General features: G+C 49.9%; 9 protein-coding genes across 9 annotated transcripts; 4 read left to right on the top strand and 5 right to left on the bottom strand.

The window, feature by feature from the left end:
* Positions 1 to 230: 230 nt before the first annotated feature.
* Positions 231 to 1,586, bottom strand: Z517_02003 (uncharacterized protein; the record flags this gene model as incomplete). The annotated part of the gene is made up of 1 exon (XM_013431114.1): positions 231 to 1,586. The coding sequence occupies one exon, from the start codon at positions 1,584 to 1,586 to the stop codon at positions 231 to 233; it is 1,356 nt and encodes a 451-aa protein (XP_013286568.1).
* Positions 1,587 to 2,990: 1,404 nt separating this feature from the next.
* Positions 2,991 to 5,630, top strand: Z517_02004 (uncharacterized protein; the record flags this gene model as incomplete). Its single annotated transcript, XM_013431115.1, has 3 exons — positions 2,991 to 3,287; positions 3,336 to 3,857; positions 3,903 to 5,630. 3 exons carry the CDS (start codon positions 2,991 to 2,993, stop codon positions 5,628 to 5,630), a joined length of 2,547 nt encoding a protein of 848 aa, XP_013286569.1.
* A 533-nt stretch (positions 5,631 to 6,163) lies between these two features.
* Z517_02005 (uncharacterized protein) lies at positions 6,164 to 7,484 on the bottom strand (the record flags this gene model as incomplete). The annotated part of the gene is made up of 5 exons (XM_013431116.1): positions 6,164 to 6,262; positions 6,341 to 6,709; positions 6,765 to 6,824; positions 6,879 to 7,302; positions 7,351 to 7,484. 5 exons carry the CDS (start codon positions 7,482 to 7,484, stop codon positions 6,164 to 6,166), a joined length of 1,086 nt encoding a protein of 361 aa, XP_013286570.1.
* A 1,207-nt stretch (positions 7,485 to 8,691) lies between these two features.
* Positions 8,692 to 9,684, top strand: Z517_02006 (uncharacterized protein; the record flags this gene model as incomplete). The annotated part of the gene is made up of 3 exons (XM_013431117.1): positions 8,692 to 8,703; positions 8,767 to 8,859; positions 8,929 to 9,684. The coding sequence occupies 3 exons, from the start codon at positions 8,692 to 8,694 to the stop codon at positions 9,682 to 9,684; spliced, it is 861 nt and encodes a 286-aa protein (XP_013286571.1).
* Positions 9,685 to 11,076: 1,392 nt separating this feature from the next.
* Positions 11,077 to 12,813, top strand: Z517_02007 (uncharacterized protein; the record flags this gene model as incomplete). Its single annotated transcript, XM_013431118.1, has 3 exons — positions 11,077 to 11,370; positions 11,426 to 12,390; positions 12,480 to 12,813. The coding sequence occupies 3 exons, from the start codon at positions 11,077 to 11,079 to the stop codon at positions 12,811 to 12,813; spliced, it is 1,593 nt and encodes a 530-aa protein (XP_013286572.1).
* A 603-nt stretch (positions 12,814 to 13,416) lies between these two features.
* Positions 13,417 to 15,217, bottom strand: Z517_02008 (uncharacterized protein; the record flags this gene model as incomplete). Its single annotated transcript, XM_013431119.1, has 6 exons — positions 13,417 to 13,802; positions 13,855 to 13,960; positions 14,008 to 14,200; positions 14,273 to 14,640; positions 14,693 to 14,988; positions 15,049 to 15,217. The coding sequence occupies 6 exons, from the start codon at positions 15,215 to 15,217 to the stop codon at positions 13,417 to 13,419; spliced, it is 1,518 nt and encodes a 505-aa protein (XP_013286573.1).
* A 1,587-nt stretch (positions 15,218 to 16,804) lies between these two features.
* Positions 16,805 to 19,305, bottom strand: Z517_02009 (uncharacterized protein; the record flags this gene model as incomplete). Its single annotated transcript, XM_013431120.1, has 6 exons — positions 16,805 to 17,151; positions 17,242 to 17,573; positions 17,624 to 18,650; positions 18,716 to 18,818; positions 18,881 to 19,083; positions 19,134 to 19,305. The coding sequence occupies 6 exons, from the start codon at positions 19,303 to 19,305 to the stop codon at positions 16,805 to 16,807; spliced, it is 2,184 nt and encodes a 727-aa protein (XP_013286574.1).
* A 946-nt stretch (positions 19,306 to 20,251) lies between these two features.
* On the bottom strand, positions 20,252 to 21,967 carry Z517_02010 (uncharacterized protein; the record flags this gene model as incomplete). Its single annotated transcript, XM_013431121.1, has 1 exon — positions 20,252 to 21,967. One exon carries the CDS (start codon positions 21,965 to 21,967, stop codon positions 20,252 to 20,254), a length of 1,716 nt encoding a protein of 571 aa, XP_013286575.1.
* A 2,372-nt stretch (positions 21,968 to 24,339) lies between these two features.
* Z517_02011 (uncharacterized protein) lies at positions 24,340 to 24,648 on the top strand (the record flags this gene model as incomplete). Its single annotated transcript, XM_013431122.1, has 1 exon — positions 24,340 to 24,648. One exon carries the CDS (start codon positions 24,340 to 24,342, stop codon positions 24,646 to 24,648), a length of 309 nt encoding a protein of 102 aa, XP_013286576.1.
* Positions 24,649 to 27,825: the final 3,177 nt, after the last annotated feature.

Here is a 27,825-nt window from a genome sequence, read left to right on the forward strand (position 1 = left end):
GTCCTGCGACATTTCCCTCTGTGTTGACACGTGATGTGACGGAATAATGTTGTTCCGACGCCATCTGCTCCTTGTTTGGGTTCTCACTTCACCTGTAACCTGCCTGACCAAAAGAATGCTTCATCCTCTCAATGACCTGACCGCCACACTCTCGCTTGGTCTCAAGGACTACTCGTCAGGAAGACAGAGTTTCCACACCATACCGAGCCCTCGGAAACTCCGACCACGGTTCACTCACATCCATTGTATCCCTGCTGCTGCCACATTTTCACACTCTTGACAGTCATTTGGCCGCCGTCCTTCCACGTCGGATACCACGTGTCTCGCGCGTTCCAGAAATCCTTCTTCGCAGTCTGGCCCGCATCGACCCAGGGTTTGCCCTTTTTGCCGTCTTCGAACCACCCATTTGTACCGCCAACGGCGACATTCAGGATGAGATAAAAGTCTTGGTCAAATGGTGTCGATGCACGGTTGTACTTGGTCCATGGATCCAAAATGCGAGTGCCATTCGCATCGGCCTGGGGGAAGCGGCCACGTCCCCAGAGTGGCTTGTTGAAGTTGGTGTACAACACCTGCAGCAGCCGCGTGTCAATGTAGGTGAAGATATATTTCTCCGACCATTCCAGCCCAAACGTATGGAACTTTTTCGCGAAGGTTGTGTGCAATGCGTTCCTCTTGACGTTGGTCCGCCACCAGGCATCATTCGCAGTGTCTGGACCCCAGTGCAGAGCGCTGGAAACAATGTTGTTTCCTCCTTGCGGATAGGTGTGGTTGTTGCCTCGAGACTCGACGATATCGATCTCTCCAGACTGCGGCCACACCCCATACTTGGCCTCGACAGGGAGCAACCAGATTGCAGGCCACAACCAATCACCTTCGGGTAATTTGGCTTCAACCTCAATCCGACCATATTTGATGACAGCGCCTTTCTTTGTATGGATACGCCCAGACTTGACAGGATTGACAATGGTGCCATTGGTTGTGTTTGTACTGGTAATGCAGTTGCTCCAGACTGATGATGTGCATATGCCACTGGCCTGCAGATCAATGACGTTGTTGGTCTCGATCAATTTAGCATCTTGAAGAGTCGGCTTGATCTGAAGCATTCCATCCCTCACAAAAACATTCTCCTCCGTCACAGTGGTCTCCTCGAACTGACCGTTCCCAAAACCCCCAACTTCAGCTTCTTTGGTCCAAATCTTGGAGTTAAAGCCGCTCGAGAAATCATCCAAATACACTGGACAGTACTGGTGATTGACCACAGTTCGAAGACCATCCCAGACCAGCAGACCAGCAAGCCCGAAACCAATTGCAAGTCCAATCAATGGGATAATTGTTACCCATTTCTCTCGAGGATCTTTGACCTTTGTCCATGGCTTCTCCACCTCGCCTTTCTTGACTCTGCGAGAGTGGAAGTATCTCTGGTTGAGCATGGGCTGGACGAGTACTGCAGATGATGCCGCCCTCGATGGATCTCCAGAAGCGTACGGGGTAAGGAATGGATTGACTGGCTTCTCATGTTGGTATCCGCCACTCGCAGTCGCTGAGTCTGGCGAACCAGGCCGAGGCGTAATGTCAATACTCATCGTGGATTCTGCTCGAGAATAACTTGGCCGAGAAAAATGTGTCATGGTAAGGCTGGAAAGTATTAAGAGCTGTGATATCGTTCAACTTTCTGGACGTGGCGAGGCTCTATCGACCCTCTCGTAACAGGACAGTGTCTATCCAAATCTGCCGGAAGCTGTTCTGGAACGAACTATGGGACGAGAATAACTCCAACGCCAACCCTTAAAAGCCACAGTCCTGGTGAATACGCTCCTTCGCCGGCGCAGAATGTTGGACTTGTCTCGGCTCAGGCGGTCATTTGTCTCATCCGGCTCCCAGCCGCGATCAAGCGACAGATTGAGATTGTCGCAACTTACCAGTCCGCAATCTCTTCACTGAATTGCAAGGAGCGGAGATATTTCTCTTACACTATAGCCACTTATCGACAGGACTGAATGTGAGCCATAATGGTCAGTACCAAGGCGGAACAAAACAACAAGCATATACCTCATTCAGCAATGGACAACAGGGATAGAGACCCCGTGTAACAGGATGAGTCTCTATATTTACCATCAATTGGTTCCCGGACTGCCAGACATGACACTACATCATGCATGATGCGCACAGACCTGATATGACCATGTCTAGTCAGAGAACACATTTACTACCCTTGCATACAAGTTTGAGATGAGGCTGACTTAAACCAAAACAGGCATAGTTACAGGAGCCCCTGTCTGAGGTCGTTGGTCCAGGAAACATGACCTGTCAAGTCTCCTTGCGCACCATCCCCTTCATTCTCTTTTCCCTGTTCCTGGTGTCTACATGATTATCTGGGCTGCGCTGGACTGGCCTGGTCCTCGTCGAGATGGTCTCCCCTCTTGATAGAGCGGCCAACGCTATTTTGAGCTAAGAAAATCCCAATGCCATCGAAATTCGACCCCGAAAATGACTGCTGTGTTGCAAATGGGTTTGGCCGTGTCTCATCGCCATGACATGGCTCAGAAAGGCAAGTGTTCCAATATGATCAGGACAGACAAGGGCTATGGTGAGTCGAAACCCAAATCTTGCTCTTGATTTGGAACCCTTTTTGGGCTGTCAACTCAGGTTTGGAGTGAAAAGTTTCTTCAGCTACTGCATCCGCCGTCTCTGTTTTCTAGGTGTCACTATTTAACGCCGGTCTGTCAGTAAGACCATGTGTGGTCCTTCAGGATATTCCATGAGGAGACGGAGTATTGTTCATCTTTAGAGCGGCCCCATGTTTTTCTTCTCCAACTCTCCCCCTTCCTACACTTCTCTAGGACGGCGGTTCTCTCGTCGTTCCAACTGCTTCTTCAGGAGGGAGTGCATCACGGTCGGCGCGACAAGTATAAATCACAAAACAGCGCGACTGACGATCTGAGCTAGTTAAGGTATCCAGCAAGACAGTTCCGCCTCGACATCACCCAATGGCTAGCTCCCCGATTCACGGCTTCCTTACCTCTGCTGAATCCCCCTTGCAAAGCGATGCCGCATCAATTGGGGGCAAATCGACACGAAGCGTCCGAAGTGCCCTCGAGGAGATCAGATATGAGGTTATGGTTAATCATCTCTATCAGCAACAATGTTCGCGTCTATGGGTCAGTGACGGAAGCGGTGAAATCGAAGGAGTGGTGCTACGAAAGTCTCGTGGAATCTACCTTTCATGTCCATCAGCTCTTCGAGACTCACAGTTTGGGGATGTTTGTGCGGAGCTTAATGTACAGGTATGCTATACTACCCTGACCATCACAATAGACTTATTCGGAAAATAGGTCGCCATGACGGTGAATTCCAGAGTTATCAAAACATTCTTGGCTTGGGCTCCTGATGCTACAGACGTTCCTCTCATGAATGGCCTACGTGTTCAAATCTTACCCACGATTGCTCACCTGCCTCGTGCACGAAAATATCAATTTGCTGCCTTCATTGCTGCCAATTCGCTGTTGGTTGTGTGGGACGATGATCCTTCAAATGTAATGAGCAGAGCAGCCTCCATTGAGTCTGAGTTGATGGAGCTGGTGTGGCATACCGGCGAGGCCGGTGGTCAGGAAGAAGTTTCTAACGAGAAGAACGGAGCTTCCACAGCCTCTCCAGAGCTCGAGTCTGGACAGTTACCAATCCAGGATCGTCCGACCAACCTGATGAACACTATACTGGTCGCATTTACATTAATCATTGTTGTCACATTACTTGGTCTGGCATGTCGATCTTTGGCAACTGAAATCGCCGTCGATGGCTCATACATACGCCTCGCATTTCTCTCCTTGGTTCCCGTCCAGATCTTCTTTACGTTGGTAAGTCTCGTTATTCGTATGGAGGAATCGATAATGACTTCTTAGTTCTTCGCCCAAGTTATTGTTGGTTGCGTGGCACAGTGCCTTGGGCCCATCCAGCAGATGCAACTCAACTCAAAATACTACTCGGCAAAGTGCTCCCCTCGCCTACGTACGTCGTCCTTACCGCACATTACCATTCAGTGTCCTGTTTACAAGGAAGGACTTGGCTCCGTAATTGCACCAACGGTCAAATCGATCAAGCGAGCCATATCAACGTACGAGCTGCAAGGTGGCACCGCAAACATGTTCATCAACGACGATGGCCTGCAGATCATTGAGGAGGAGCAACGGAAGGCACGGATTGACTTCTACCAGGACCACAATATCGGCTGGACGGCCCGTCCAAAACATGGTAGCGAAGGCTTTATACGCAAAGGCAAGTTCAAGAAGGCCTCCAACATGAACTATGGCTTGATGCTGTCATGCAAAGTCGAGGATAAACTTCAAAGGTACCACCGAAATTCGACCTGGACGCCCAGTGACGAGACCGAAGCCTACAACGAATGCTTGCGAGAAGTGCTGGACGAAACTCCACGTGCCTGGGCGGATGGTAACATCCGCGTCGGGGACTATATCCTATTGATCGACAGCGACACCAGGGTACCAGCAGACTGCTTGCTCGACGCTGTGAGCGAGATGGAACAATCTCCGAATGTTGGAATCATGCAATTTGCATCCGGCGTAATGCAAGTTGTGCATACCTTTTTCGAAAACGGCATCACCTTCTTCACCAACCTCATCTACACCGCCATCGAATACACGGTCGCTAACGGTGACGTGGCTCCCTTTGTAGGGCACAATGCCATCCTTCGTTGGAGTGCGATTCAGCAGGTCTCCTACATCGATGAAGACGGCTACGAGAAATTTTGGTCCGAGTCACATGTCAGCGAAGACTTTGACATGTCCTTGCGACTTCAGTGCGACGGCTACATCATCAGGCTGGCGTCATGGGCCCACGGAGGATTCAAGGAGGGCGTCAGCCTCACCGTGTACGACGAGCTGGCCCGATGGGAAAAGTATGCGTACGGATGCAATGAACTTCTCTTCCATCCCATGAGGAAATGGATCTACAAAGGGCCCTTCACAGAGCTCTTCCGGCGGTTCCTCTTCTCCAACATCCGGTTCACCTCCAAGATCACGATTGTTAGCTATATTGGCACGTATTATGCCATTGGCGCGGCCTGGATCATGACCCTGGCCAACTACTTCGCCATCGGCTGGTTCAACGGCTACTTGGACAAATACTATATTGACAGCTGGAAAGTCTGGTTCAGCATCGTGATTGTGTTCAACGGCCTTGGAAACATCGCCCTCGCGATCATGCGGTACCGCATCGGTCAGAAATCCTTCGTCCCGGCCTTGCTGGAGAACTTCAAGTGGATCCTCATGCTCTCCATCTTCCTGGGCGGGCTGTCGCTGCACGTCTCGCAAGCCCTGCTGGCGCACATGTTCGAGATCGACATGACTTGGGGCGCCACCTCTAAGGAAGCCGAGTTCTCAAACTTCTTCATCGAGGTCCCCAAGGTGGTGAGGAAGTTCAAGTTCAGCATCGCCTTTGCCCTCGTCGGCATCGTCGGCATGGTTGTCCTGGCCACCAACCCAGGAGGCTACATCCCGTTTGACTGGCTAATCAAGGACTTTATCGCGATTCTGCCCATGAGCACAGTCACCGCGAGCCACCTCCTATTGCCGATTGTGCTGAATCCAGCGCTGATGACTTTTTCGTGGTGACAGGGAAATAAGCAGATCTGGAAGTCTCATGATGGAGTGGCTAACCACCCCACCAGTCCACTCACAGTATCAATATCGTGGGTCTTGGTTTGAAGATAGTGTGTATCGTTGGACTCTAGCGGACAGATGATAGCTTAGATCAGACAAGGGCTTTTTAGGAATTAGACAGACAGAAAACTTGCATCAGGTTGGGGTGGTTGCACCGCTGGCAGGCCTTGTCGTTAGTCTGTGGGATCGGGTAGATGGATTCGACGCGCACCGGCATAGCAATTCCCACATAGTCACGAATCAGACATGGAGTGGAAGATTGCTAGGTCCCCACATGGCATAGCATTCGCTTTGTCATCTTCTCCGTGTCTAATATGCCTAGCTATAGTCAGTTTCGACAACGCGGGACGACAAACAGTAGAAGGGCTGGACAAGCGAGGGATTGTTTGCCTGCCCTGCCTGCCCATCAATAATAAACGTGTATTGTGTGGATTTAATATACTCATTCACTTATCAGGAAGTAAACCTTGATATCATCCTGCCTGTCACGAGACCTTCAACACTGCTCTCCCTGCAAGCTTGCCAGCCACCATGAGATCGATGTACTTGTCCAGATCCTCAAGGTTTCCCTTGGTGAGGATAGGCTGTGGAGTGAGAAAGAGAGATAAGTTAGCGATGTCTTGACAGTCCGTTGCCTTCGGGGGGCTTTCTTGTTGACTTACGCGAACCAATCCCCGAGCGGTAAAGTCCAATGCCTCTTCAACATCCTTCAGTGTACCAACGACGCTTCCCACAATGTTCAGTTTCTTCAAACACAGCATGAGAGGAGGTGCCCCTGCAAGGATGGTCGGATCCTTTGGCAGACCAACAGCAACCACTGTACCGCCTGGACGAAGCAGCCCAGGTGCAGAGGCATAGGCTTCCTTCGTGGCCGCAGTGACAATGACACCATGGGCTCCATACTTGGTAATGCGCGTGACCTCGGCAGCAATATCCTGGGTCTTTGTGAAGTCGATAAACTCTTCCGCGCCCAGCCGTTTGCAAAGATCGCGTTTCTCGTCCCCGCCATCGATGGCAATGACTCTCATACCCTAGGTAATGGCGGTGAGCCTAGTGTGTGAAAACAACATTTGTGCAGGATCATACCATAGCTTTGGCATATTGTACCGCGAAGTGACCCAGACCACCTCCCGCCCCCGGAAGCACCTATAGCAGGTAGGTGAGTAAAGCCCAGCGATATAATAGCTGGTCAACACGTACAATCCACTGCCCAGGTTTCACGGCGCTCCGCTTGCAAGCGGTGTATGCTGTGACACCTCCGCACATGATAGGCCCAGCCTCCTCGTCGCTCACGCCTTCTGGGATGCGAGTGGTGTAACGTCCGTCACTCAGAGCGTATTGTTGGAATGTCCCAGCCTGGCTAAACCCCGAGTTCTTCTGGTTCGGACAATGAAGTTCGTCGACACCGTTTGTGCAAAACTCGCATTCGCCACAAGTACTCCAAACCCACTTGATACCGGCACGATCTCCTACCTTCCACCGATGATGCATATCGTCACCAACTGCAACGACCACACCAGCACCCTCGTGGCCAGCAATGCCTTTTGTTGCCGGTTGCATCGAGACACCAAACGGAGCCCACTCATCCTTAATCAAGGATTTATCCGAAGCACAAAGACCGGTCCTGCCCAACTCTCAGAAATGGACAATTAACCGTGTGGAAGGAACCTACCAGTTGATCTTGACAAGAACTTCTCCAGGTCCAGGAGTTGGCACGTCGACCTCTTTGACAGGGGCTTTGGAATCATTTCCCTCGCCAACTTTCACCGCAGCCTTCTGCTGCTTAGGGATCGATACTGTAGCCATGGTCGTTGTTATTTGAGGTCAATGGTTCAATACAGAGACGGGAGTGTGACAAAAACAAAGGCAGAAGTGGGTTTCGGCGAGATATGGAAGGCACGGGGAAGCAGCAGGAGCGGGCAGATGAGACGAGGTTTTATAGTGTTGAGCTGTCTTGCGGTGCTACCTGGTACAAGGTGCAGCATCCTTTAGTCCTCGGGATATCCTTCCCCCATGGCAGCTCGAGTCGAGTCGATAGGATAGAGTCACGCCCCGCAGAGATCGCAGACGTGAAGCGCCCGTATTCGGTCAGGGGATTTGCAGAGGCGGGGTACACAAGGAGGAGACGTGGAGAAGTAGAGGATGCATGTCAGTAGCAGTGGGCCAAAGCATTGTCGACGGGTGAGATTAATAACACCGCAACTGTATTGTCCTCGGCTGAAGGAGCTCATTGGCTTTCATATCGGTGGCATGCCCCGAAGGCTTGCCACTGGCACGGCTCCAATCGACGTCCTATGGCCTTTACCAGATGAGGAGCGCAATGTGGGTAGGAGGAAAATGTTTCAGGGGGTGGTGAAGGGCCTGATATTTTCGGATTACTATGACTGCAGGGTCGTAGGAGTACACGTCAACAGGTAGAGAGGCCGTCTTGCAATGGATATCACTAGTGTTGGTAGAAGTAAAGTACCTCGTAGGTGAGTGAAGGTGGGCGTATGCAACGAGAAATCTGTACCGAGACGCGCACCAAAAGTTTTGTTAACGCTAGTAATAGAACGACAAGCTGATCAAAAGACAACAGACTTTATTTTCGTTGCCCTTACAGCGGCCCCCGGAGGTATCAGAGCTCAATTCTCAGTGCCTACAGCGTCTGTCAAGATTGAGAATGTAGACTACGCTACCGCCTATTAGCTCTAACTTATGGCTAGGAGATAGGTGTAAGTGCCTACAAGCTCAGAAAATCTTCTGTTATAGTAAGTAACATCTGTCATTTAAATTAGTGTAAACAATACTTTTGGTGCACGCCCTCGTATCCGGTAAGTCTGCCGTGCGAGATCCGTTGATCCTATCTTTCTTCACTTTACTATGCGGAATACCACCGCCCTTATGATGCTCCTCTTACCCCATCGTTCTTCTTCCTTACTCTACTCGGGTGAACGGGTGAAAGGAGACCAGCTGGAAGGTCTGTTGCGGTCCACTTCCTGAGTTACGTCTGAAAAGCTCATCTCATCCCACCATGGTGCTCGCCGTATGGATTTATATTGACCCATGCTCTACATGTCTCCGCATTGGGCTGACTCCTACTGTCTAGGCTATTGGTCAGATCTGCTCGAATGCATCCATGTCCCATAACCTGGCTCAATGCCAGAAGCTTGTGCAAAAGGCCGTGGCGGCTGGAGCAAAGGTAGGTGGAATGTTTGCTCTCTCTATGAGGCCATTCACCTGATCCTTACCAGCGCGTCCATCTTTCTAGGCACTATTCCTCCCCGAAGCCTCCGACTACATCGCTTCCTCTGCGGCGGAATCGGTAGAGCTCTGTCAAGATGTCTCCCATAGCCCCTTTGTCCGTGGTCTCCAACAAGCCGCGAAAACGCATTCCTTACCTATCAACGTTGGAATTCATGAACCAACCGATCCCCCGTCGAAGAGAATCCGAAATACACTGATATGGATTGATAAAGAGGGGGATATCGTACACAGATACCAGAAACTGCACCTTTTTGACCTTGATCTGCGTCCAAATGGGCCAAGGTTGAAGGAGAGTGACTCGACCGAACCCGGCCATGAGGTCGTTTCACCATATCCCACCGCCCTGGGCAAGATCGGCAGCCTCATTTGTTTTGACCTGCGATTCCCTGAACCCGCACTCAGATTGCGTAGGCTGGGAGCCGACATATTGCTCTATCCGTCTGCCTTCACTGTGCCAACCGGAAAACTTCATTGGGAAATCCTGCTGAGATGTCGAGCTATTGAGACTCAGTCCTGGGTCATGGCCTCGGCACAATGTGGTAGACACAATGCAGCACGTGTTAGTTACGGTGACACCATTGTCATTTCGCCAAATGGCCAAATCGCAGGGCGGCTGGACCACGTCGACGACATAGGGAAGGAGGAATTGCAGGCGCGCGAGCCGGATATCCTTACAGTCGACATCAATTTTGATCTCCTCAAAGACGTCAGACGAAGTATCCCTTTACTTAGAAGGACTGACGTCTACCCGGAGATCTAGCAAGCTCGAATGCAATGTGCATCTCAGCCAGGCGAGTAGCTATCTCGACCACAGCCAATGCCCGGTAAATCAGGTCAATGCACGCAACTTCCAGTGCCCACCACTGTCACCTGTTACGATTTTTATGGCAGCTCCTGTCAAAATTGTGAGCCTTCGGATCTGCTGTCTCCCGACATACAAACGTTCGGCCTTGGATTGGGTACATCAGGGCACAGGACAGCCAACAGTTGAGCGTGTTTAGGTACGCCAGTCTACTGACTCGAGAGCTAAACTCTGGTATAGGCGCAAAGGAGAATACCAGCCACTATCCAAATGTGGCAGATGCAGTTGACCATCGACTCTGTCTGCTGATTTGCAGCAGGTTACAGTTTCAGTATCCTAGAGCAGTGCCCGGTTTCTCTTTCGCTTTTTTGGTAGGTAAGCCGCGTCACAATAGAAGTTGGCATCTACCTTGTTGAGTATCGGTTCCATTCCCCTGATGACCACATACATATACTTGTATTATGTAAAACCTAAACGCATGTGTCTCTCGTATGCAGACGGAGATAGCGACTTAGACTACAAGTCCGTTGTACGCGAAGCGCCCGCGGAGACCTCGTACAAACACCTCAACTTCGCTTCCTAATCACCGCACTCCTTCCACATCATTCCCGCCTCTCATCAATGGCGTTCACCAAAAATGACAACCACGTCTTGCAGCCAAAGAGCATGAGTGATTTTGCCGCTATGGTGGTTGGCCACATGAGTTGGAATGTCACCACGAACATGGACCGACATCGCAGTCCGAAACTCGGCAAACCCTGATCAACAGGGTCTGCCTGCGTATGCTGAACACAGGATACGCTCAATGACAACAGAGTACCTCTTTGACAACGAGTGCCTCTTTTGCAAAACAAAATAGACCTCGTTGGTTGAACCGGACGCACTCGTACCCACCGTCTCTGGCACAGAGCATGATTGTCTCTCAGTGAGATGGAGTCTCCACCTTTACCGGTCAAACATCTCCAAAACTTCCAGAAGGCCAGGTCAACAAATCTATGGGCTGGCCCACAAATGTCCTCTAAAGTCTACCAAATCATATACCAACAGCTAGAGCACCAATTAGCCCGTTGATGGGCCTTTTCCGGGGAGATTTACTGCACTCCTAGACGTCTCCAATAATGTTCACTCCATCTTTGATGATTGTCCGCAGCTCGCCTTTGCCGTATATCCGACAACGGAGCCTTTTAAATCCAGCGCCATGCGGCCGCTTGCACCAAACCCGGTGCTTGAGAGGCACGACGTCCATTCTTGTTGCTGTTTAAGATATTTTAATAGTGCTTCTTTGCCAGTATTCAGCATGGCGGTCGTCGTCATACATACCGATTGACACCGGCATCTATTGCAATGAGAATGGAAGAGCCCCGGCCGGCATTAACACAGGCCCCGTTTGCTTCGGCATCCTCGTCTACGCTGGACGACGATACCGGAATCGAGAAGCCAGCAATGCCTCTCGAGGAGGGGTCCGGCGTTCTTGCGCTCCAAGACCTCGACAAAGGCGAAGATATCAATGTCCCAGACCATATATGCCCGGCTCTTGAACCCCAGAATGATCTAGTCGAGTTTGATGGCCCAGACGATCCAGAAAACCCCAAGAATTGGTCGAAGGGAAAACGATGGGCGATTACCATTTCCATGGGTCTGATGGTAGGTTTCCCAGAAATGAGCAGAGAATTTGATCGGCTGACTTGGTGTGCAAAAGACCTTTGTGGTCACCTTTGCCAGCTCGATCTATTCCGTTGCTATTCGTCCTGTGGCCGAAGAATACCATATTGGCGAGATTCCGTCTACCCTCGGGGTTTCACTCTTCCTTCTTGGTTTTGTGTTCGGCCCTATCCTTTTTGGACCAGCATCGGAAGTCTTTGGGCGACGGATACCTCTCTTTGCGGGATATTTTGTCTTCTCGGTCTTTCAAATTCCAGTAGCCGTGGCTCAGAATGTGGAAACAATCATGCTCGGTCGTTTCTTTGGAGGGTTCGCAGCAGCGGCGCCATTAGCCGTGGTTGGAGGCGCCATGGCTGATATCTGGGGACCCGTTGAGAGGGCGTATGGGATTTGCGTGTTTGCAGCCTCTGCCTTCACTGGACCGGTCGCCGGACCTATCATTGGCGGCTTCGTCACTCAGTCCCATCTTGGCTGGCGATGGACCGCTTGGATTACCTTGATCATGACCGCGCTGTTTGGATGTATCGGCCTGGTCCTGATCCCCGAAACCTCGGCCGCGAGAATCCTCCAAATGAAAGCCAAGCGACTGCGATACGAAACGCGAAACTGGGCACTACACGCCAAAGCGGACGAGAGTCGAGTCAACATCAAGACATTGACGACTATATACCTCGTTCGCCCATTCGTCATGTTTGTCCAGGAACCGATCCTGGCCCTGATTACCGCCTATATGAGCTTCATCTACGGCATCCTATATCTCCTCTTCGAGGCCTATCCCATCTCGTTCCAGGAACAGCGAGGCTGGAATCCTGGCGTCGGCTCTCTCCCATTTGCCGCTTTTATTGTCGGCATTGCAATGGGAACTGGTATGATTGCCTACTCGACAAGGACAAATTTCACAAAGGCCTTCAAGAAGCACGGCAAGGTCATTCCCGAGGAGAGACTGCCGCCAATGATCATCGGAGCCGGCGTACTCCCAATTGGCTTGTTTCTGTTTGCCTGGTAATGCCGCCCTTTCCTCCCTTCTTCGAGCTGGCTACTTCTGCAGGTTTTACGGTGGATGAACAGTACGTTTACTAACACATGGCTAGGACGTCTAATCCAAACATCACCTGGGTCCCGCAGATCCTCGCCACGGCCCTCCTAGGCATGGGCTGCCTGTCGACCTTCTGGCAAGGCACAAACTTCATCATTGACTGCTATGGGTTCTACTCCAACAGCGCCATCGCCGTGAACACCTTTGTGCGATCCATCGCTGGCGCTGGCTTCCCCCTGTTCGCCCCGGCCATGTACCACAACCTCGGCGTCCCCTGGGCAACCTCGCTCCTGGCATTTCTTTGCCTGCTCTTCTTCCCAGTGCCGGTGCTCTTCTACATCTACGGGGCGAAGATCAGAGCAAGATCGAAGTTCAGGCCTGTTGGCTGAGACCCCACCTCGGTAATGAAAGCGAAAAACGCAGCAGAGATACAGTTCGACGGTCCGCAGCGAGTGCTGGGGGGAAAATGCGCTGCATTGACAACGACAGCCCACCTCCCCCTGATGCCATAGGAGATATCACCCACCTGTCGAGGTTCGAAGACGTCTGGACCGGGAAAAGAGACCTGAGAAGAGCAGAAGCGCCAGAGGTCTCCACCACTGTTGCAGTTAGAACTACAAATTCAGAGAATAGACCGTTTATGACAAGAAGTGGCCGTCGTAACACAGGACCAAGATGGCACCAGAACATCCACAATGGATTGATGATCCCCGTGATCATGTTCAAATGGTGATTGTGGCGCAAAGGAGAGACGACGGCAGAGGAATAAACTGGATCTAGATGGCGAAACAGCACATACTTGATACGGGATTGTTGCTTATTGATTTACTAGTAATTTTAATACCCGATAGAGATAGACTGTCACCTTGACTAGCATTAGCTTCGCGCCCTGCTCGTGGGTGATGATAACTCGAGGAGCCAATCCAGGGCAGTAATCGACGATCTCTGCTTCCCGTCACACCTCACGGGATAGAATCCACCCAGTACAACTTTCAAGCCTTGATCTCCATTTCCACAACTTCTGAATGCACTAGGGCCTTGTCCAGTCTGGCTCTTTCTTCAGCCGAGAGGTGAGTGAGATCAATGGCAACCTCGTCACCGAACTTTTGCCCAATTTCTTCCAGAGCAAGGCCTTTGGTCTCGGGGTAGAACAGTGCCATGATAGCAGCTCCAATCAACGGCACAATGATGAAGATCAGGTAATACTTCCAACCAATGCTGTTGAACGCGACTGGTGCACACATGGTGTAGATTAAGCTGAAAGCAAACAAACCCGAGACACTGAACCCTGTTCCTTGGGCACGGATTGAAGTCGGGAAGATCTCAGAAGAGTAGACGTAGGATGAGGCATCCATTGAGCCACCGAAGAAAGTCACGACTACTGGAGAGTTAGTGTCTGGAGATCGTGGTCGCAATCGAGGAAGACATACAGAGGTAGAGGAAGAAGACGCCGAACCCATTTCCCACACGGTTGTCAGTACCACCGTATCTTGCGAGACAAGCAGTAAACCCAGCGACAGAGATGGAGCATCCAATCTAAATATTTAGCATGTGCTACGCACAGAGATGGCAATGTATCATACCTGTCCGACAACCATGATCGGGATTCGGCCAAGCTTGTCAAGAAGAAGACTGTTGACGAAATTCATAAAGGCAGCCCAAGTGTCCCAAAGGGCGTATAGCATGAGAGGCATCGCTCCGTAGAGGCTGAGACCGTTGTAAAGAAGGACTTGATAATTGTTGATGACCAGGCACCCTGTGCTCTGAACCAGGCCACTGCGAGGGTTAGCAAGTGCTACAACTCCAAAGGCGGCACTTGAAAGCGAGGATATAAATGTAAAGGCTCACAGAAGGAGAAATCCAAAGAGCAAACGCTTCCGGTAAGACTTCCTGGAAAACAGGAGAATCCAGCCTTTGATCCAGCCTTGTCTCCAGCCTTCGCGTTTCTCGAGATCAAGTTGCTGACGGATCTGATACAGCTCCTCTCGAGCAATAGTGTCGTCCTCATCCTCCGGTTGATGATGCAATCTTTTAAGGACCTCAAACCCTTTTTCTTGCATGTCGTTTGCAACCAAGTAACGAGGGGACTCAGGCAGCCACGGAGAGCCCACTAGAAGGCAGAGTGGTGGGACGATTTGTAGGGCAAGGCAAAGACGCCACTGCGCTTCCTGGTTCTCCAAGAAGTAGCAGCCATAGCCTGTCCATCCGGCTAATCCCTAAATCAAGTGTGAGAAAGTAGCTAGACAGAGAAACGGAGGACAAACTCACATATCCGACGCAAAGAATGAACCCATGACTGCCCACCATTCGGCCACGAGAGTGGGCAGGGGAAACTTCTGATTGATAGAGAGGTGTGATGGAATTGACCATGCCAACGCCGAAGCCCATCATGAAGCGAGCAACCAGAAACATGGCAATATGAACAGAGCCAGCCTGAATGGCACCGGCGACGATACAAACAGAGGCTGTGATCTGAATGGATCTCTTCCGGCCCACCTTATCGGCCAGCCAGGTGATGAAAATGCAGCCAATGAAGCCACCCCCTGCAAAGAGTCCATTGGTTGCTGTCGACAGCAAGTCAATCACAGATTCTAAAACTTCCATTCTGCGGTGTAGAGTCTCACCTCCGGTGATTCGGGAGCCACCGCTTGATTTGATGTCGATGTTGAAGTACGTGAAGAAGGATGGCAGGCCAATGACAGCTCCAATAACTGCGGAATTGTAGCCATAGGTAAGAGACCCGAAGGTCACAAAGAAGACGACAAGAAAATTGTACTTGTTTCCTGCACCCATTCTGAGAGCTTGCAAAAGTAACAAAACTTTCCAGGGGGAGTGTCCTGCGGATTGATACCGTGCTGCCGTCTTTATGCCAGCTTCCGCAAAGGTCTAGATGGGTCTGCTCAAAACAGCTCGCTGTGGCTGCCCCAGGTTTCTCCAAGCAACGGCAGTTTCGTGGGTCACCTTTACCCCAAGGGAAAGGACATCACCTGTCGGCAACACATTTTGACGAAGGTGGGGTTCACGACATAGGATCGAGAGTCCCAAAATAGTCATGATAAATCCCCTTCTGGGTGTTCCTCATACATCAACGTGGTCCAGCTGCTCGGTGCAAATGACACCATCCTTCCGTTCCCCACAATGCCACATCTCCGTAAAGTTGGGGAAGACGACGAGGAGTATTTTGGAGTTGGAGGCGATCAAGTTGGTTGCGTGGCATCTGATGTTAGTGTTAGCGAGGGATCAGGGAACGCGAGGGGGTCTTGATACAAGCTGGTAGCAGCCCCAACAGGAGTTGAACCGGCAGATGGTAGACCATGTTGGCAGCCAAGCTGTCCAACATCTCCTTGAGTTCAATGGGGGCACCGCACGGATCAAGCCAGGATTTGGGAAATCTGCCACGCTGCTTACCTTCGAGGTTTGTACCGAGCAGCTAGCTTGTTGACGGATCAGGGCTTGGGCGAATCATGGCAGCTGGTGGCCTGAGCCGGGGACTCTGCGGGGCAGCAACAGATTGGGAACTCGCGTGTAGAGTCAGGTCTGATCGGGTTTCCGAAGGTACTCGGAACCGTACAAGTGATAGGCAGACGGAATGATGGAGTGGGAGGAACGTCGAAGTCGAAGTTGAGTTTAGATTGTGGCTGTCATTTGGATCAAATACGGATGATCGAGCTTCGAACACTATTAGGAGCCCGAAGGCCGCAAGCCGCAAGCCGCTCACACATTAATATTATTGCTGGCGGTTTCCCCGCGTCAGTCGTGGCTGCCGTGTGGGTGCCGTGCAAGCCGGTGGAGGGTGACGTCATTACGAAGGGAAGTGTCACGGTGTCACCAAGTGCCTGCGCTGCCTCTACCCGGTACCTCTACCTAGGTAGTTAGTAGAGACCTAGGAGTTTTCAAAACTTAGGATCGACAACAAGACTGAATGGCAATGGTCAATGGTGGACGAACGTTAGATGTCAGACTGCGAGAGCTGCTATGACAATCCGCAAGCACAATCCTTGGGAGGAAGACGCCAACGTTTCAGCCCTGGGCCCTGGTATCTGTACCGTCAAGGGACTTGTCTCTACTCGCTAGGGTCTTCTGAGCCAACACACTGTACAGGTGACCCCGTTGCCATCCTCTTCAGGAGTGCGGGCGGACCCCTTGCCACCTATATCAAGGTTGAAGAAACACCTCCACACGTTTGTCAGGACACTCTTCTACGACAGGGCAGGTTATGACCTCAGTACGCTACCCTCCAACTTAGTCCTTAACAGCGGAGAACGGGGCAAGGAACCTCGATCAAGAGAAAGCTAATTCAGGTGGGACACAGATGAAGGATAGCCATAACGACCTAGGGTGATTTTACATTGGGTATCATACCGTATATCTTACTTGTTGTTAGTCCTGAAAGAGGACCTTGAGCTTTGTCAATGCGTCATCGCAGTTGACCTCCATGCTGGTGATAACATCGACTGCCTCCTCTTTGGCCATGATAGATTGAAGGACGATCCAGAAGTGAAGAGCATTGCGGTACATGCCTTCAGCTTTCAGGGATTTATCTGACGTTTGTGAGCAAAGAACTTCCCACAGTCGGCGCCATCTGTCCAAAGCGCCTTTGATATCTTGACCCATGGAGCTAACGGCGAAATTGGAAGTCTTTGCCCCATTGATCCGGCGACCAAAATTGGTCGTGGGTAGGTTAAGTGACATGGTCATTACACAGGAATGTACGTATGTGTACAAAACTGATGAACAGGTCAGTTGAGATGACATACTAGATATTGGCTAGTGACAGAGACGATAGTGCTGTTAACTGGAGTAAATAAGGAACTTACAATGGATGAGAATGAACAGGTCAAAGATGGTGAGATTGCAATTGCCTTCTGTCTCTTCCAAGGTCGTTCCGTTTTCAGATTCGTCTGCATCTAGCATCGACTCTTTTGCTGAATCAGAAGTCCTTGCTTTTCCGTCAAAAAGAAGAGCGAAGGCTTGAGACATGGTCAACCGTGGTGCAAAGATCGAGTCGTCCTGCATGAAAGGGTGTCGTGAGCTGAAGATGGCCTCTTTACAGGGAAGATCATTATCGAGTTCGCCAAGGGTTATGCGGCATGGATAGTTTGAATAGATTCTCATGGCGCAATCCAGCAATGCAATGACGGAGATGGTGCTGCACAGACGCGTTTAGCAAAGACTAAGCAGAAAGATTCAAGCACATACCGGATCTTTGTCTCTTTTTGTAGCCAAGCGACTTCCGAAATGCGATCAGACGGCCGATGACGAGCATGATGTAACTGCATGCTTCGAGCGACATTAATGACATCTCCGAGCCGAGATTGCATCGCCCTTCGTTTGGACCCTCGGGATCCGCCCCAATACTGGGCAACAACCATCAAGTAGCCAGCCTGAAGCTCTTGAAAAACCTCCCAGTCATGGTCCTGCTGAAGAGTGTCTGAAGGTGCTTGTAGGTAGTCGCTTTGTATGGATCGAGTGACTTCAGCTTCGAAGGAGAAAATTTCTGAGTCGAAAACCACCAATTCCGCAACATCAACCAGTCTCTTCGCGGCTAGCCTTTCTGTCTGATCTTTCGAGTACATGGCGCCAATAAAGACCACACTGATAACTAAACCGACTGGGACTTTGCCGGGGTCGAATGACGGTCGATGTATGATGGGACAGTTCAGGTGCCAATTACGAAAGTAAAGGGAGATGAACTTGCGGATTTTCTCTGAGGTTAGTAGGAAATTCAGGCATGCAGTCAGTTCCTGGCGAGATTTTTCATCCAGGGCCAGGCACCATAGTTTGTTATAAATTGCCATATTCAGTGCTGAAACATATTGCGCCTGGTCCGAAGGTTGCTGCGTCGAGCTAGAAGGTGTGGAGCTAATCTGAGCCTCTGGGGATATAATGGACGGATCGTAAACTTCCAGCTGCAAATCAGTATAGGAAGGAGACTGAGTCAGTCCGAAAGGCCCTGTCCAAAAGTCGAGGTACTGATCGTCAAACCCCATAGGTATTTGGAACATCCCGGAGAAGTCGAAAGTAGCTGGACTTTCAACCTCTGATTTTGGGGCCACGGTATCGGTCTCTTCATCCTCTCCTTCTTCGTGTTGTTGATGAAACTGCAGTCCTCTTTGCCGATCATCGCAAGGGGGAAGATTAAACGTTTCTGTGAAGGTGTCGGTACCACCGTTCAGAAGCGCTTGAATGGACACGCGGTCGCCTAACGGGCCTAATTCTTCGGCAACTGGAAGGGTAGTCAGCATCACCGCCAGTCCGTGTCTTTCTGTGCGGAAGGTTGGAATGTCCTACTTGAACTTTCGCGAAGGGAGTGCTTTTGACGGCAGGCAACTTGTTTCTTCTTGCACGGCGCACAAGGACTGCCTCCGTCGCAGCGAATCTTGGACGAAATGCACTTGGTCAAGGTCAGCAAAATGCATGTTTGTCGTGGTGTCAATAGTGTAGTCACCGTCACACAGGCATGCGGTCTTCGGCCTTTGGGAATCGAACTGGGGACATCTCGGTCTCCTCGCCGTTGACAATGGCTATAATGGGTTTGTAATCGATCTCTGCCTCCGGCATCAGTGGGACGATTCGAGGAACGGACAAGGCACAAATATCGTACTTGCGTGAGAAGTCTCGAGAGCAGAAAACACAAGAGAACGGTTTGGCTCCGGTGTCTGTACAAGGGACGTCAGCAGCGTTGCGCAGGCGTTCAGTGGCAACTCACGTCGAGTTTGATGGCGCTTCAAGTGTTCAGCGCGCGAGAAGCCTTGCCCACAGTCTATACATCGATACCGCTTCTCTGGAGCGCTGGACGCGCTGGAAGGTGTTGCTGTTTGTTTAGCGCAGGCTGAGGAGAGGAGCGCCTGGCTCCTGATCAAGTCGTGGAAGTTTTCCATGGCTGCGGTTGCGAGTTTGCCGCGACTAGAGAGGATGATGGATTGGGGGATTTTTTGGGGGGAGGGGTTGACGGCTTAGATAAGTGCTGCGGCGGCGGACACAGCGGCGACAACAGCCCGAACCACGGGGAGTCCTCACTGGCAGGTGTGGGAGCGGGCGAATAGGGCTCGTTTGACAGGGTACCAGGCCCATCTAGGGCAGTTGAGGCACCAGTCAGCACCCAGTCAGTGGAAGGATGCGGAGAAAAACCCCCACGAAAACTTTGTGGGCATCAGCTTGGCCACCCCAGGGTCCCGTGCCCAATCATTCTCACCTGCAAGTAAGCGAGCCTATGCATGGCCAGCCCTGAGCAGCCGCCCCTTGCCCCAAACTCCAGAACGCAAGGGCCCCTGGTATTGGCTTAGGAGCCATCCGGAAATACCCCCAGCTTCAAAGGAAGGTATCAGCAGCTTGCCCAGAGGAGCGGCACAAGATTACAAGTAAGCCTACGTTTTTCAATTTTCTTTCATGAGCCGAAGTCAGCGACACCCAGAACGTTCACCCATATACCGTCAGTGGATAGTCACCCTTGCTATTGTCTTCCCAAGCCTCATTCGAGGAATAACTCAAAATGTTCCCATCGGCATGATGAGCCAGATCTCGTACCCAGTATAGGGGAGAGACAGTCCAGATTCAGCTCAATGATGTCTGCCAATTCAAACCCCAACGTGGTTTTAACGCAGGCTTACACGACAACTCTCAGCGTCGGCGTTGTCAGTGTGTCTTAAGTAGCCCGGCCCCTAGAGATGCTCAATGCCTGGGTGTGACTGACAACAACCTTATTCACCAGCTTAGTGTAATGCCGCTGAACATGTTGTGGGTAGGTGCCTAACGACCCATATACCAACCATGGTCCACAAAGAAGATGTCTTGTGCCTGACGAACATGTCCAACTCCGCTGCCCCGTCACGCAGAAGGCTCTCGCGTCGACCGGCTAGCATGGTCTGTCCGGCAAAAGCATGAGAATTTGATAGGCACATCTGCCATGGCAGTCGCATGCGCCAGCTGGGGCCGAATAAGTCGAGCTTCTGCTATACGGCCCAGCTTCATCAGACATTCAAAATACCCACGGAGTGCCCAAACATTGTTTGGATGGCGAAGAGCTCGAGGAAGCGTGTCGTCGAATCCCAGATCTGCACTATACACCGCAGCAGCCAGCTCGGTGTGGCCTTGTTCCAAGAGGAGGGCACCGTAAGCATGTCGGGGCGGCTGCATCCACCCCCAAGGCTCGTCATATGGCAGTGCATCATCGAGAGCAATGGCTTTACGGAGATGGTCAAATGCGACATCGAAGTTTCGCCGTCGATATTCCAATTCACCGTCCAACATTGATCGGGCGATGGCAAGAATATCCAGGCAGGTGTTGTTGAACAGCGTTCGGGTGGACTTAACCCGCGAAACTGCTTCGTTGAAGAGGGTGCGTTGATTCTCTGCTTCCTCTACATTCCCCGTAGCTGCCGACGCGACACCCTTTGCATAGTGAATCAAAGCCGTTGTCACACAGTAAAGCTCTTGATCTTTGGGCAGAGGTAGGTCAAGGATTTCCTGCCACATGCCGAAGCGAATGAGCGCATGCACACGCATGCCATGGAAGGCTTCGAGCCAGTCGGCCATTGGCGGGGACTTAACGCGAAGGAGTTCCTCTGGAACTGTTGCTTCGAGCCAGTCGGCAGTTTGCATTGCAATCTTTGACTGACCAGCAAACATTGCAGCGTAAAGGCGAAAATGGTAATCGTGACATCGATAGAGGCTGTAGAAGTTCAGCGGACCGGCTCGCGCCAAAAACTTCTCATCCGCGCGAATCGCATCCATATTCGAAGCGATCGCTCTGCGATAGTCGCCGCAAAGTATGTCAAGGTGGGTAGGCATATGTTGCAAGTGGCCAGCATCAGGTATCAACCCTCTCAAGTGGTCTGCAATGGGCATCGCAAGCTCAGGGGTACTGGACATTTCCATCAGATGTATGTAGAGGTGTAAGACACCAGGATGCTGTAATCCACCCTTCACAGCCAAGGCGTGATCGAGGACAGCCTTGACTTCTAGCGTCCTCGAGCCAGTCGCTGGCTGTCCGGTAGACAAGTCCCAGAGTTTCCAGGGTGTTAGATTCATCAGGGCATCAGCGTAGAGCACTGCCACGTCAAGGTCATCACTGAATGCTTCGTACACTGATCGCATAGCATCTGCGTAGGGTCGATTCCAGATGGAGCAGTCAGCAGCAGCGTGCGGGAGCGGATATCGAAACTCGAGGGCATCTACCAAGGCCTTCTCGACGGGCGTGGCATTGATGGCTTCATTCTTTGCTTTCTGCACAGCAGCATGCGTTCGGGTCACAGTGGATTCGAGCTCCTCTCCGTCAAAAAACTCCCATGGTTTGTTGTAGTTGGGGCCCAGGGCATATGCCAGGCCCCAGTAGGCCATGGTACAGTTAGGATCCAAGGCGATGGCCTTTCGGAAACATTCAGCTGATTCCTCATGGTTGAAGGCGTAACTCCACACCAGACCTCGATCAAACCAGAGTTGGGCTTGTTTGTTATTTGTGCTCACAGGTCGGCTGAAAGCTGACAGATCATAGTACGAGTCCGACGTCCTGGGAGCGTCACTTTGGAGATGATCGTCCGTCATCTCGACCGTTGCGCATTGACGACAGTTGCTTTGTAGGAAGTAAAATGTGTCATGACATGTAAGTAGCGCCGAGGCACGAGATCGTTTAGTGGGGTTTTGTTCGGAAAGACCTCGGAGCAGACCACACCTCACCTGTATGGATTCTATGATATTAGCACTCAGAAACATATCTAGCCTTTGTTGGCAAACTTCTCATGTTGTGGTCGAACTGCATTGAATAGAACTTTCCCCCTCCTTACATATACACTTTTGCGACGGTATTTTCTGGGTCCAGCTACTCGGACCATTGTCTGGAATAGTGACAGAAATAAGACTGGAAATGCCAGAATGGCGACATTAAAACTGAACATTGGATGACCATGATGTGAGACGAACACAGAAAGAGAGACGGTGGTTTTGAGTATGTCAATAGTTAATGCTTCTCTGCCGTGGATAGTTGGTGTTGTGCTTATGGTGCTCTGGTACGGTATGGCATGCAAAACTTTTCTTCGACCAGCTTGATAGCTGCGTCCTTATCCATTTTGTGAATGATAGTGAAGTGGTCCCGCATGCGGGCCATAGTGGTGAATTTTGCCATATGTTTTGGGTTGATATGGCACGTAAGAGTAGCTGTCTGTGGGGCTTTAGCAGGCGCTGGCTTCTTTTTCATGAGGCTTCTCCCAAATGCCTGCTCCGTCAGAGATGCAACAGGCTTGGTGTCCGTAGTATCTGATGACTTGGGCAGAGTAAAGCGTGCAGCGCCTCTGAGAGGAACAGCCTCCTCTGCCTGAGTTGGTGAGTAATCATGCTTCTTTCGGAGGTGGGCGCGCAATCAGATGCATGTTTGAATACCGATGTAGCATGGCAACTATCGACACTGCGTTTTGGGGGCTGGAAGCTTTTTTCTCTGTTAACGGGCGTATACTTCGACATGTCATCAGAGGTGATCTGGTGCATCTTCAGCAGGTGCTGACATAGCGCGGCTCAAGTGGCGAACAATTTCTCTTCCGAATGACAGTCGGTGATTAGAGGGCATTTCTGAGGCTCAAAACCGTCATGGAAGTTGCGCAAGAGCTTGGTGTAATCTTGTATGGTTTGGAAACATGACCGTCATCGCATCCGTGCATGCACTTCCTTGGCTCCCACGTATGTGCATTCCAGATATGAGTAGTGAGCTGTTTTTTGATGGCAAAGGCCAAATTGCAGCCCTCATGAGGACATTAGAAGGGCTTCTCTTTCGGACGGTGATTGGTGAGACCACTCCCGAGACGAGTGCCATCAATTTGAGTTGCTCTCTTCTAGGAAAGCTCTAGACTTCAAATTGATTCCGGCGACGACTGGGTAATCAGGTTGCGTCCAGACAATAGTTCTCTATCGCTGTGCAATAGTATGCGCAACCCCTCCCTCGATAGTATTGCTGTGACAGAGACCATGGCGTAGAGCACGTGCTCAGTGCATTGACGGGATACAGAGGGTACAGTGATGACTCCGTCAGAGCGTCAGAGAACATAGTCTCGTCCTGATTCACGCTTGACCTATCGACTATGTCAGTGTTGTCGAATCACCTTTGGTCATTGAGGGCCTACACGCTTCTGGCCCTTGGTGTACTTGAGGTTGACAACACCGAACATGTCATCGACTGTATTACCTTCTGGTTTGAGACGAAGACTGATGTGACCCCATATAACACACTCATTTGTTCGTATGTAGAGCGCTAAGAGCTATATCCCCAGGGCGTGCCACACAGACTGATTGCAGCAGAATGGACACATACTGACTCAGGACCATATCCCGAGAAAGGCAGCCATTGTTGCAAGCAGTGCGTAGAAAGGTTAAGCTAATGTGTTTGATTATTTCGAAGACGATACATTGGGTTTTCAACCATTTGCCACAGAATAAATCGCCCTTGCGAACCTCTTTGATCCAAATGAACTTGGATTCTCTTGGTCTGCTGTCGGTTGTACTGCTTGCTGAATGTTTCACCCTAAGTAAAATAACAATATTCGACGGTACTTGCCCAATAGTTGAGGGCGGTAGTCATGGAGGCCTGGTCCTTGCCATCGATTCTGGGTTTGAGACGCTATGCGAGTGTTGCAATATAGCGAGAAAAATCTTCTTCGTCTGGGCAAGAGTCCGGCCGGGGGATAAGAAAATGTATTGGCACGTAGTAATTGCATGAGACAGAATAGGTCTATAGCCATTGTAACGCTCATACCCCCCTGGTAGCAGGCATCTGCAACTAACATAGGCCTCACTTCACTTTCACACTCACTTCACTTACCGCCACTACACCCATTTAATTCCTCATCTTTCACCCAGCAATTTTTGTTTTTTTACTTACACCCCACCGCACGACAGCCAACTATTGAGAAAGACCATTAGTGATTGCGAAGATGCCACCGACAAAGCGGACAAACCTGAGGTCTAGGCGTGAAGAGACCGCCGAACAACTACAGCCTAAAGAGATTGCCGGAAACTTTTTGATTCAGCCAGCCAAATCTCTGATCAACGAGCTATCAAGTCAAGTCACTGCCTTGCAGATCAAACCAGACCCTCACATCCACAAGCAGATCGTGAAAACATTACGTCTCCTGGAGGCGGACCTGGACTTTGCCCCGCCACCGAGAGGTCTACGGAAATATGTTGGCCAGAGGTCGCCCTTCTCCAGTGAGGGTGGTGGTATGGTGGCCTCAGTTAGCTGAATGACCCATGGTGATGACTGACAACGTGGGCACATTCTCTGGGCTGACAGTGGCTGGAAAGTGCGCGTCGAGATCAGTACGCTGTACAAGATGAACCCCCCCAAAAAATACAACAGATGCTGGCGGAGCCACTTTGTCTAATCACCTAGCACCTACTAGATGCTTCTTGGCACGAACGACGGACCACGATACAATGGCGTGACGTGATATGCTGCAAATCAAGTATGATGCCGAAAAGATGAAGTTGTCCCTATCTACACCTACGGAGTTGTACCCCCCCCGTGCCACCCACACCTCCAATCCGGTACTCGGTATGTTTTGTTCTCGGCACTTGTACAGTGGCGAGCAAAAATCCAAAAAATTGGTAGTTTTACCGAGGGCATATTGTTGTAATGGCGAGTAGTTCCGCCTACAGCGTAAAAAGCGGTGTATAAAGAATAGGTCGCCATACAATAAGTACAGCGTCCTGTAATTCATCTATAGGCTTAATAGATAGCTCGTTACTGTATCTCCACGTAAATAGCCTTTTATAACGCGGTAGTAATACCTTTAGGCGGTTTACACCTTCGAAAGGCCTAGGTTATTAGGACGACTATAAGCGCCTAATTAGCCCTTAGAATGCGCCTAATCGACGTCTCGCGAGTGAATAACGTCTCTCCTTCCTTCGTTACTTAACAGCGGCATCGAGACGAGGAGGAATCGCTTAGTTTAGAGCTAGAAGGCGTAGTACGAGGCCGTCCTAGGGTAATCCATTCCGCCGCTATAACTACTATCGACTAATTCATTTAGGATTTCCTAACGGCGTAGAGGGACGAGGTCTACGATCTCCTTAAGGAAGAGTTTAATATAGAGGTCTATCCTACGACCGTAGGTAGGATCCTAAAAAGGCTAGGCCTTATACGTAAGAGGGTAAATAAGATTAATATTCGGCGTAATAAATCGCTAGTTATAGCGTTCCTAGCTAATATAACCTAGTACTTAGTTAAATAACTCGTCTACCTTAACGAGAGTACCGTAAACGAGAGGACTAGCGATCGTAAATATAGCTAGTTACTACGAGGAGTACCCTATTAAGTAAGGGCTTCTAATAGGCGGAGCATTCGCTAGAGTATCCTCCTAGCGCTTACGATCGATAGGTAGCTCGATTATAAGATCTTTTAGAGTTCCTTTAACGGAGAGAGATTCCTAGCCTTCGTTAAGAGGCTATTAGGATAGATAAACGCGTTTCTAGTATCTCGATCGGTATTAATATTAGATAATACATCGATCTACTACGGCGAACGGATATAGGCTCTTTACTAGTAATATAGCGTAGTTCTCGCCTACCTACCTCCCTATTCGCCGTATCTAAACCCGATTAAGATAGCCTTTTATAAATTAAAGGAGTAGATGAGGAAGAATCGCGAGATTAGATATAAATATAAAGAGTAATTTAAGGTCTTTATTAGAGCTGCTTCCTGTATGGCCTAACGGGGTTAGGCTTCCTCAGTCACAGTTCCTTTATTACATGAGCTAGGTCGAGAGTACGTAAGATATAAGTAGTCGAGTGACTTCAGAATAGTATAGTGAAGTAGATGTCATAAGTTAGCTACGAGAGAGTGTAACTATGAAAGGGGAATAAGCGTAGCTATATACTTATAAGGTGTATCCCGAACAGGTAACTAGGGATAATATGTTAATATATTAGTATAGACTATACTAATATATCGCTATATCATCTCTTTCCCCTTTAGGTAGTCACGTACGGTACGTAACCTAGCCTTATACCGCTAGGCTGCCATCCGGCAGACCTACCTCCGGGCGCCCCGCGCTCTAGGTTATATAAAGGCCGTTTCTAACACCATCTCCCCTCCTTCCTGTTCGTTATCCTTAACGTACTTAAGGTAGGCCGCGCCCCCCTTCGTTATCTCTCGTCCTTCTCCTTCCTTATTCCTCGTAGCTAACTATACAGTCCTTTCGTATAGCTAAACCTCGTCGATCTATAAAGCCGGTGAAAACTTAAAGTAAGCGTCGTATCGAACTCGCCGACTCTATTTCTACTAATTTAGAAAACATCGTAATGGTGGCCTATATCGAGTACGTTAACTACGGGGTTATTTATTACTATAACCGCGAATAGTCGTCTTCTTATACCGAATGTCTCCGAAAGCAGCGAAAATATAACGGTACTTTTTCGATGGAAGAATTTCGAAAAGTAGGGGAATAAAAGAAACAATTAGTTATAAAATTACGGGCGAAGCGAAAGGAAATCGCTCGCCTCCGCCGGTTAATTATAGAAGCCGAGGAAGGGGACGTATCCTTCTAGGGCGAGCTTAAGCGATTGGAGGAGGTTTTAAGTCGTATATTACGTCGTAAGATGTAGGCGTTAGGTGTTTTCGATAAGCTACCTAATTTCGAGGAGGTAGCTCTAGCTAAGCCTAACTTTACTTAGTCCGACGCCCCGAGCGTCGAATAGGTTGATTAGGAAGCTATATTATCTAGCGAGACTACTTAGGGTATTACCTTTAAGCTTCCTCTAGAGTTTCCTTCGTAAGGTAAGCTTCTAGTTCCTAACTATTCTCTAACTCGTTATATCCTAACTACTTAATTAAGTACTAGGGAGTGCTATACCTAACGCGCCTTTTAAGTACTCTTTCTACGTCGTACTCCTCCGTTATAACTTCTTCGTCTAAAGGTAGTAATTTAACTAGTTTAGCGTTCTTCGGTACTGATTTAAGTAATGAGATATAGAATATATCATAAATTCTTATATCCTTAGGAAGTTCTAGTCGATAGTTAACCTCTCCTATCTTTTCCTTAATTCTAAATAGTCCTAGCTTAACGTAGTCTAATTTCGCACTTAGCCGTTTTATCTTAATGTTTTTTCGTAAAAGGTAGACGGAGTCCCCCTCCTCTAGGGGCGGTCCCTCGACCCTTTTCTTATTTACGTATATTACTATTCTTTTTACGATAAATACTAGGGTCTCTCGTAATTTCTCGTGGATTTCTTTTATTATTTTAGCTTTTATTAGTACTCTCGGGTTCGAGCTCTCTTAGGTATTATCTTCTAGTCTTAGATGGAATCTATAGTTAGCGTAGAATAGACTTAGTCCTATTACTAACTTATAGTTATTAAAGTAGAATTAGGCGATCGATAGCATCGTAACCTAATTCGTTTATCCGTAGTCTACGTACATC

This window comes from Fonsecaea pedrosoi (assembly GCF_000835455.1).
Source record: "Fonsecaea pedrosoi CBS 271.37 unplaced genomic scaffold supercont1.2, whole genome shotgun sequence".
Taxonomy (NCBI): domain Eukaryota; kingdom Fungi; phylum Ascomycota; class Eurotiomycetes; order Chaetothyriales; family Herpotrichiellaceae; genus Fonsecaea; species Fonsecaea pedrosoi.